At 41.3% G+C, this 11003-nt stretch overlaps 1 protein-coding gene across 3 annotated transcripts in view; it reads left to right on the top strand.

The window, feature by feature from the left end:
- LOC131439612 (uncharacterized) overlaps positions 1-8686 on the top strand; it is a 321124-nt gene extending 312438 nt beyond the window's left edge. For all 3 annotated transcript variants that reach the window (XM_058610852.1, XM_058610851.1, XM_058610853.1), the window contains 4 exons: positions 6709-7121; positions 7197-7571; positions 7634-7885; positions 7954-8686. In XM_058610852.1, coding sequence (XP_058466835.1) covers positions 7087-7121; positions 7197-7571; positions 7634-7885; positions 7954-8227 — 936 coding nt within the window. In that variant the 5' untranslated portion in view covers positions 6709-7086 and the 3' untranslated portion in view covers positions 8228-8686. The remainder of the gene's footprint in view (positions 1-6708; positions 7122-7196; positions 7572-7633; positions 7886-7953) is intronic.
- The last annotated feature ends 2317 nt before the right edge of the window (positions 8687-11003 follow it).

Genomic DNA, 11003 nt, shown 5'->3' on the forward strand with positions numbered 1-11003 from the left:
GTCCAGTTCCCGTCTTGGTTACTGAATGAATGTGTCTTTATTTTTTGCATTTTGGTTTTTATAAAATGTACAAATTTTCTCTGTGTACGTGTAGGTTTGACGAGAAGTTTTGAGACTTGACAATTACATATATCGAAAAGGTTTTGGTAATGATTATATGGAGAAGGCTAGTGTTTAATAAACATCGCTCGACCCGCAGCGATGGCAAGAACAATTGAAGTTATTTATTTTCCTTCGCGCGAGGCGGAAAATCCACGCCAGCGGCGCACATGGTTTAAAGTGTTTATATTCATTGCGTTACTTTGCTTGTGCGCTGTAAGCAGTTCAAGTGTTTAAGATAGGAGGACCGTTTTTGGTACCGAGCATAATTTCGGCTGTATCGGTCCAACTCATAAAATATTTAAAGTTTATGATTTGTAAAGTGCCGATGAATCAAATCATAAGGCTGTATGTGCTACGATGTATGGCTGGTTTCCGTACAAAGTATTCTCAAGAAGACGTTTACAATGTAACTACATTGTGTCGAAATGAAATGTACTATTGCAATTGTTCTGAGGGTTTAACGTGGAAAACGTGGTGGTTTTGTAATTCCGCCACACTGTCTCGGCAGCCGAAACCATTCAACAGTTCGAAAAAAAAGTACGGGTGTGTAATGTCAGAGACATAACTGGATATCGTGAATACGAATATGACACGCTTTATTTATGCTTCCGAATTCGAATTGGTAGTTCATCGATTGTTTGAATTGTGAAACTTTCCCCTCTTTCATTACTAGAAATTTAAACGATGCGCCTAGACTAAATTACAGATTAGTTACATTAAACATTCTGAAACGCAATTAAATATTATGAAATAAGCACTATAGTTCTTTATAATAAAAGATGGTGACGATTTGAATTAGTTCAGCACGCAGACTCTGAATTCTAAACCCATATTCCAGAACTAAGCTCTAAAACATGAAGACGATTTTTCGCCATGACTACCAGAATGGGTTTTATAGAGTACAGTAAAGTAAATTTCCGCATAATTCTTTAGGAGTATTATTATGGTTCTAAGAAGAACCGAATAGAAGAAGTCTGGAATAAAGAACTGGATCCAGAGTTCAAGAACTAAATTTAGAACCAATAACAGACTCAGAATCCAGTGTCAATTCTAGAATTGCAATTTCGAAACTCAAATTAGTTCCGGAATACAGTTCCAGAATCCAGTTTCAGCACGCAGGCTCTGAATTCTAAACCTATATTGCGGAACTAAAATCTGAAAATTGAACTTCTCGTTACGACTACCGAAAACCAAATGAAGGCAGGTGCTCTCTCCGTCGCTGCTGGTTTAACTCCCGCGATGGCAGTCTTCTCGCCTTGATGGCCAGTAAGCGAATGAAAGTTGCTACCTGAGCGTTTGAGGTTTTAACCACGCAGAAGGCGCTCTCTCCGTCGCTGCTGGTTGAAGGTTTAACTCCCACAACGTCTGCTTCCATCGAACGCACGAAAAGAAATGATCGATTTTTTTTTTTTGCATAAATTTAATTTTTATTTAAAACAGTTTGACGGTTTACAATGTGCTATTTTACAAATAGAGGGATTCAACAATTGGTTTTTCATCTCAGTTTTTGTAGTAATGTTTTTAACAAATTTTGGATTTTTTATGCAGTTTGCTAATTTACATTTTAACTTTGTAGTTGATGTTTTTAATTTGATAACCTACGAATTTAATATAAGACCTAAGAAAACAATTCACGAATGATGTGATGTTCAGATACACTTGCTGCTTGCTGGTAGCGATTGTAGACTTCAACCATTTGTTCGTTGATTGTTTTGATGTTGGCCAGTTCGTGGATATCCGAGATTCGCGTGGACAGCGGAACCTGGAGTATCATCCGGAGATATTTATTCTGGATCACTTGAACTTTTCTCCTGTGTGTTGGAGCACAGTTCATCCAGATGGGCGAAGCATACAGCAGCATCGGACGGACGATTTGCATGTAAACTGCAAGACGGTTAATGATGGACAGTTTCGACTTCCTATTTATTAACGGGTAGAGCTTTTTAAGCAAGAGCAAGCTTTTTTGCCCAACGGCTTCTACGTGGTGTCGATAAAGGGATTTGGCATCCATGTTCAGCCCCAAGTATAGTACTGAGTCTGACCATGCGATGTTCACTCCTTGGACCTGGATGTTTTTCGGTGGATTTAGCAACCGCTGCGTGTTCCGGTGAGGGAAGATGATGACCTGTGTCTTGGAAGCATTCACGCGAATCTTCCAGTCCGACAGGTAGCTGGTGTAGCAGTCAATTCCTCTCTGAAGATTGCTTATTAGATGATTGACCACTCGGCCGCTGTACGACAACGATGAATCATCGGCGAAAAATGAACGTTTCCCATTCCGAGGAAGAACGGGGGCATCGGCAGTGAATATATTGTACAGAACAGGCCCAAGGATGCTTCCCTGGGGGACTCCGGCTGGAACGTCGAACTCGTCAGAAAGCGTTCCTTGGAGGAACACTCGGGAGCTACGCTGTTTCAGGTAACTGTTAACCATTTTAACCAGGTACATTGGAAAGTTGAAGGTAACCAATTTGTGGATGAGACCATTATGCCAAACACTGTCGAAAGCCTTCTCGATGTCCAGGAAGGCCATTATGGTTGATTTAGACACGGTTTTGTTACGGTTGATTTCATTTGTCACACGAAGCAGTTGGTGCACTGTCGAGTGACCTTTACGGAAGCCGAACTGTTCATCCGGGAGAATGCGGTGATCATCCACATGCATTAGAATGCGACTGTAGATGGAGCGTTCAAACAGTTTGCTGAGTGAAGACAGCAAGCTAATTGGTCGATAGCTTGACGGTGATGTCGGATCTTTTCCGGGCTTGAGGATAGGAACAACTTTTGCAAGTTTCCATTGCGACGGGAAATAGCTCAAGGCAAGGCAACTGTTGAAAATTTTACAGAGCAACTCCAAAGATTTGGGACCCAGTTTTTTCAGGACAACGTTAAAAAGCCCATCAAAACCGGGCGCCTTCATATTTCGAGTAAACTTGATGTTTTTCTTTATTTCATCAACGGTAATACGGGCTTCGGGGGAAACTTCGACGGTAGCACGATCAATGTGCAAGATTGACTCCTGGACTAAGTCTTCTTTCGGACTGACGATATTAATACCGAGACAGTGTGACGATTTAAAGTGCAGAGCAATTGAATTTGCCTTTTCTAAGGGAGTAATGAGCAAAGCATCATTATCCTTCAACGGAGGAATCGGTTTCGGCTTCTCTTTCAGTACCTTGGCCAGCCGCCAGAAGGGACGAGAGTAGTCCGGAAGATGTTTAATATCTTTGGAAAATTTTCTATTCCGAATTTTTTCCAGTCTGATTTTTACAATCCGAGATAGTGCTTTGAAAAGAACTTTTCGGCTGTTATTCAGAGTTTGCTGATATTGACGCCTCAGCGAATTTTTTAGAGAAATCAATTGCTTGGTTTTCTGATCAAGTTGAATAAACTTACGTGTGATCGGCACCACCGGAACATGTAGATCCTCAGATTCCTGCACTAACTTGGTAAATCTTTCTAATACACTGTCGACGTCTTCGCAGGTCTCGATGGAAGTGGTATCATCAATGCGGCTTTCGATGTGATTTACCAACCGGTCCCAGTTAGCACGATGAAAGTTTTTACGGGAACTACGGGAACGAACGTATTCAGCACCGATCTCCAACATCACCGGAAGGTGGTCAGACGATAGTGCAGTTTTTGTTTCCGGAATAGATAAACCGACAACCATGTTTGTCAGAAATAGGTCGAGCGTAGATCCAACACCCGCATGTGAATAAAACGTGGGTTCATCCGGGTTTGCGATGATATAATGTCCACACTGAGCATCGTCATGGAGAATTTTGTCGTTGTGCAGCCCCAGGAACCGGAGCGAGCATTTAAATCACCAGCAATAATAAATTTGGTATTTCTGCGTGTCAGCTTCTGAAGATCATTCTGGAACTGATTGCTCCCGTTAGCACGGGCACTGAACTGCTTAGGACAGTAAACTGTTATAAACACTATTTCACCGATTGATGTTGTAACTATGATGCCAAGCGCTTCGATGGTCGTTGTGTTGAAACTAGGCAGTAGCTTAAAGGGAATCCCTTTACGAATTGCTATCGCCACACCACCCCCTCCGGACGATGTGCGATCTAAGCGGACGAATGTGAAGTCAGGAAGACTGAAGGTATCATTTGGATTTAGATGCGTCTCGGTGATTGCAGCTATGTCGATTTTTTCGGCTTCTAGGAACTCGCTGAATTCAAGTTTTTTTGGTGCCACACTCCTGGCATTCCAATTAAGGACTCGGATTGAAGAACTGTCCATGGTTATAATAAAACTTCATCATAACAGCCACCTGGTCTTGGGCTGTACGGCAAGCACGGGTTTGCTTATCCAATTCGAGAAAAAGGAAAGCGAGTTGATCCATGGAGTACATGCCACCGGGTTGGGTAGCACCTGTCACTTGAGCGTATGACCGAAATCCTGGAGGGGTAGGATTAATCGGATTTGGATTTGATAGCTGCGGAGCTGATGGCCGACCGGGAAGTACAGGGTTCAATGGAGGGAAATCATTGATGTCGAATTCCACCTCCTTTTTGCGTTTCGGTTGATTCTTGTTGGATGTTCGTTTACGAAAATCGATGAACTCCTTACGCTTGGGGCACGTACGGCTGGTGGACAAGTGATCACCTCCACAATTGTGACACTTAACTATGTCTACTTCTTCTTCCATCTGGCATTCGAGGGCGAATATGGCAGTTTCTGGTTCCATGTCCAAAATTCAGACAATTGGAACATTGCGTGACATCACGATGTACGGGCTTGTACCGCTCCCATTGAACGGCAATATTGTGAAGTGTGCGGAGTGACTTCAGTTCGGCTAAAGTGATTGAACCACGTTTCAAATGGATCAGATACAGCTGGTCGCGATATTTAGCTTCCTTGTTGTGACGCATGATTTTGTAAATTGATTCTGGGACCAATTTTACATTTTCCAGTGCTTGCTTCAACACCTCCACTTCCATTTCAGGCAACCAACGCAACACCACTTTGAACGGCTTGTTCGCAGCGATGTCATGAGTGAAGTATTCCATTTTTCGTAATTCCAGATATTTTTCCACTGCTTTGAAATGACGAATGGAAGGAACGGTGATTTTGTATCCATCAGAGCACAGTCTGATTGATGCTTGAAGGCCTTTGTTAACAAGGTCGGTAATATCCGTGATAAGATGTTCCGATTTTCCTTTCACATAGAACGGGGGAAGTTTCTCTTTCCTTTCTAATACCTCTTCCGGAAGAATGGAGTACTGGTTGCTTGCCAAAAGCTTCTTGGAACTCGTTGTATCAGTTTCCCCATCGGCTGGGCGTTTTTTAGTTTGCCCTTTCGAAGAGCTCTTTTTACCCATGTCGGGTTGCTTCCTTTCGCGAGACAACGCGACGAGAACGACAACGATTTACTAACGATTTCAGATAAACTAACGGCGGTACACCCGGGAATAAGACACGTCCGAACTTAACAGAAGTACGATCGAGAATCAAATGATCGATTTTCACCACGGTTCCCCTTTTATACGCATCCAGTTGAAGATATGTGCCTGACTACCTAAAAATCGTCGTCCTTGCGCGAAAAACCCAAGCGAAAGTAAAGAGTTTTCCGCATTATTTTGAAATTTTGAGAAAACTTAATTTTTGAGTTGTTTGTGGTTATCTCACACTGTTCAAAATATTATCCTAAATTCCTGATGGAATTTAATGAGAAACGTTCGCAAGAAGGTGCGCCAGCTAGTCTACAATGGCTAAGTAGCAAATGTCGAGAATAATATTCTGTTGTTGTAGTCTAATATTATCAGTATATCGAATAAAATTTGAATATCTAACACTTGTGAATTATTTACAGCGAAATCATAGTGCGTCCATACTTTCTGGGACAGTCTTTACTGAGCCGAAAACTGTCACGTAGTTTCAATAAAAGGATCCAATCCAACAGCCTCATATTTGTTTTTTACTGTCTTATTCGATAACGATTCTGGTATAAATTCAATTTTTTTAGGAGACTAGATAAAGATAACTTTAAAACTTTGTCCTCTTTTCCGACATATTTTAAAAATATTTTAATCGCAGTAAGCGATGGCCTCATGAAGGGTCTCTATTAAAAGCAAAGTAATTTCGTTTTCGTCTGAGAATACTGAAACTGGCTCAGGGTAGGTTCATCAAACAAACACCTTTTACGAAACTTTTTTGGGTGCGAATTTAAAAATCAGATTCGAAACTGACTCGATTTTCAATTCAATGACATTGAAACTAGGTCCGAAACTGGCTTCAAACAAACGGTTCGACAGCTGTTTTGAGGTGGAAACTGGGTTAGATTTGGTATCAAGCGAAAAAGACACAATAGAGTTATCGATCTCCAACTGAATTTCGGCTCTGTACAGTAGCGTCAACCATCGGCTGAAGATGGAAAATAAATATTTGAACAATAGTAATGATGGTAAATTGAGAACGAATAAAAATTGAAATAAAAGATGCTATCATCTCCGATATTATTCAATCAATCAATTCAACCACCGTGGAAGGTATATAATTTGAGAAAAAAAATGAAACATCCATCTTCCAATTATTGCTATCGAATTAAACAATAAAAGCATTAATCCATTTTCTTCTCCATTTCACTTTCAGCTTCTTGAAGTGATTGAAACCCATAAATTTTTCCTCTTTGGCGTTAATTCTTCTCGGACGACCTTGTTTCCACCAGATCCAGCGGCAGTATCAAAAACTAACGTAAGAAGAGTGCCCCCTCAAAAAATTTCTCACTCTCACAGCCTTGCAGCACAATACCGATGAAAATCAAAAAAATCAAAACTGTACATTGAAGATTGAAGAACGTGCACCCTCCCTTCCTCTCTCATGATCATGACGGTCGGAATCGAATAGACAACGACCACCAAAAACGAAGGAGAACCGAAGAAACGGCAGCAATTAAATAATTATTAGCGTTTAACAACCTGATCCTCATCCGAATCCCCCTTGGCGCACTTCGAACAATAGAGAAAAAAAATGTTGAAAAACATCCACGAGCGAACGGTCAAAAAGTGAGTCGGCATTTTTCCCCGCTTCCCAAACGAAGAAAGTAAATTCTGACCATGGTTTGTTCGTTTTGTTTTCAGGGTTAAGGGTAACCACTACATCGCGAATCATGGTGGCCGCGACACGGTAGATTTGCCATACTCCCAAGCCAACCGAGGTTACTCCACCGACGGCGAGGACAGTCAACGGGCAGCCTCGGATCGAACGGTGTCGGAGTACACGGTCACCAATGAACGGGCTACGCCACCGACGGCTCCGACAAGGAAGTCACGCACGGACAAATACCACCAGAACGGAAATGGGCACGGTCCTGCCGGAGGTCCTCGGCCACTATCTAGTCCACCGACACGAGCTCCTCCCCGAGCACCATCAGCCCTCAGCTATGACCATGGAGGCGAAACCGGAAGCGATATCTATGTGACCTCGGCAGCTTATAAAGCTCCATCGGAAATTAGGTAAGAGTGCACTTTAGTGCACTGACCACGGACATGGACAAATTTTTATCCCCTTTCGGTAGTCGTTACAGTGCCCATCGGAATCATAATTCCTCGCGAGGACCACGAAGTGTGTACAGTGTTGCCAGCACTGCAAAAACGGGTCGCAGTTCGCGACGTCACGGTGCCAAGGTGGAGGCGATGTCCGCCCCGAATCCGTTCTGTCCGAACGTGAAAGGTGTCTGCTGTCTGATGTTACTTCTCAATCTGGGCCTCATTCTGGTCACCCTGGGCTTTGTGATAGTGATGCAATTCATGGAACCGCTTTTTGTATGGTAAGTGACGGGTAATTTCGATTAAGTAATTCAACGCTAACACCATTTCCCCCCCTCCCTTTCGGTAGGATACTGGGAGTGATCTTCTTGATCTTCGGTTTCGCCACCCTTGTCGGCAGTATGATCTACTGTGTGATCGTGTGCCGCGACGCCAAAACACCAGATCAACTGCGCAACGAAGACCTCTACTGGACTAAACACTGGCAAAAGAGCATTGGCTACACGCCGCACGAGATCGATTACAAGACCGATCGGTTTGACGAGCGTGATCGATATTCCGATCGATTTTCGGTCAGTAAAATGAGCGGGAAATATTCCGATCGGGAAATTACCCGATACTAATCGAAGCAATGACACGACGCGATCCAGTTGAAGAATGCAAAATGGCAACTTTGACAATCGTTTAAAACTTCTCCGTTCAAGCGATTCATCCGGTTGGAAATGTTGTGATTTTGCGATACTTTCTGTGGGCGCGAAAAAATAAATAACCTGTTTAAGTAACCAGTGTAAGTGAAACGATTGTTACTAAAAGATTTAATTTAAATGATTTCGTCCTACGTTTAAGTAAACTGTACTTTTAATTGACACTAATGGAAATCAGTCTGTAGGCTAAAGTTTTTTTTACTTACATTAAGCACACAGAGTAATAAGAAGAGACCTAACGCAAGCAATATATTTTTATGAGCTAATTGATTCGAGTACTATTAACGGTAATAATGATTTATTGTTTTACACGCTGTAACGAATGAAAACTGTACATAATCCAGAAAATTTGCAAATAAATTGATTTTAATGAAGGTATCCTGTTCAGTTCATTTACTCAATGCTATTTAAATATCCTGTGACTGCGATTGGGACTAGAACAACCAATAATTCAGAGATGACCTTTTTTTCTGGCACCCTTTCGATTGTATGGGAAAAAAGTGAGCATCGAATTTCACAAACCGCAAAATTTGAGCCATAAATATTACTGTGGAATTCTAAAAACAACTGTTCATTGAATAGAATCAGGAAAGTTTGTTTCAACGTAATCTAGAATAATTTACGAATCAAAACACCCTATAGTTCCGGAACTATAAAATATTCTGTATGAAACCGCAAGACTTTTCCTTTGAATCTACAAGTTTGTGAACATCGATTTGACCATCTTGAAGAAAAGTAAGGTAGATCCATTGTTCAGGGTTTGACCACTATTTCCAATACTTCTGAAACCTAATTTCGAGGACCGGAATAGCCGAAGTTGGTTCGTATGACCAGCAACCAACATGACCTACAAATTGGACCAGTTTCGAACCTGGCTAAGAACTTTTCCCATTTTTACTTCGTCGCTTTAGGTATAAAATATTTAACGGACCCAGACGAAATTCAGGCATTTTATTTGGGATTATAAAGACTGTCCTAGAAAGTATGGACGCACTTTGATTTCGCTGTAATTAATTCACAAGTGTTAGATATTCAAATTTTATTCGATATACTGATAATATTAGACTACAACAACAGAATATTATTCTCAACATTTGCTGTTTAGCCATAGTAGACTAGCTGGTGCATCTCCTTGCGAACGTTCCTCATTAAATTCCGTACAGACTTCTTGACGACAAGTTCTGACACTTTTTGACAATCTTTTTCGAACTGTTGAATGGTTTCGGCTGCCGAGACATGTTTTCTAAGATGTGCCTTAGTTAATGCCCAAAATTCCTCAATCGGTCGAAGTTGTGGGCAATTTGGTGGATTCATGTCTTTTGGGACGAAAGTGACATTTTTGGTAGTATACCATTCTACCGTTGATTTCGAGTAGTGGCAAGAAGCAAGATCTAGCTAGAAGACAACAGGATCCTTTTGGCTTCGAATCATGGGTAGAAGTCGTTTTTGTAAACATTCCTTGATGTATATTTCGCTGTTCATTGAAGCAGTGGTGATGAAGGGTTTCGAAATCTTACCGCAGCTACAAATTACTTGCCAGACCATAGCTTTCTTACCAAATTTTTCGACTTCAATCGATGTTTCGGACTGGTTTAACACTTGCCCTTCTCGCACCGTATAGTATTGTGGTCCCGGCAAGGATTTGTAATCGAGTTTCACGTAGGTTTCGTCGTCCATGATTATGCAGTTCAAATTTCCAGCAAGAATCGTATTGTACAGCTTTTGAACCCTCGGTCGGATCGATGTTTCTTGTTTCGGACTACGTTTTGATTGTTTCTGCTTCTTATAGGCTCGAAGATTCAAACGTTCTTTAGCACGAAGAACATTTGACTTCGAAGTGCCCACTTTTTTGGCCACATTCCGAACTGAAACCTCCTTCTTTTGTTCGAACGCTTTCAGTATACGTTTATCCAACTGAGGGTTCACATGACCTTTTTTTCGGCCCGTTTTCGGTTTATCCTCAAAGGTGTTATCCTCACCGAACTTCCTGATTGCATTTCGCACGGCTTTTTCACTTACTCCTTCCATTTTTTGCTATCTTTCTCAGTGACAGTCCGCGTTCTGTGCACCATTTGTACACATTTTTTCGACGTTGTTCTGCTGAAAGTCCACGCATTTCGAAATAAACTAATGAAAACGAATAAACAACTACACAAGTGGTTAGAGAAGAGTGTAAACAACAGGACGCAGCTATGCAAATTGACAGATGACAGGTGCGTGCTGGTTTTGTATCGTCATTTTATATGGCGGTTTGAAAACTTTGACTCCCATCGCCCTGTAATTGCGGAACCGGAAGTCAGATTCGTATGAAATTTCGCAGTAGCTTTTGAGACAATATGAACTTCAATTTAAATCCAGATTTGTGAAAATCGGTTCAAGCATCGCTGAGAAATCGAAGTGAGTTCTGCTTTTGGAGTATTTCTTCACTACCTTCGGTGCTACAGGGACTGGAAATAGGGAACTATTAATGCCGAATCAAGTTTATATACTCACAAACTAATATGTTCTGCAAACTAGAAGAATTTATCGGGCAGTTTTATGGGATTTGTACTTTTGTTTTGCCATCATTTATGAAAAAATACTATTGAAATTGAAAGTTTTCCACTTATCGCACTCTAGTTCCGAACCCGAAAGTCTAATGCGAATAAAATGTTCCAGAAAATTTTAAATAATTTTAAGACCTTTCGTTTGAATT

This window comes from Malaya genurostris, chromosome 3 (assembly GCF_030247185.1).
Source record: "Malaya genurostris strain Urasoe2022 chromosome 3, Malgen_1.1, whole genome shotgun sequence".
In the NCBI taxonomy this organism is placed as follows: domain Eukaryota; kingdom Metazoa; phylum Arthropoda; class Insecta; order Diptera; family Culicidae; genus Malaya; species Malaya genurostris.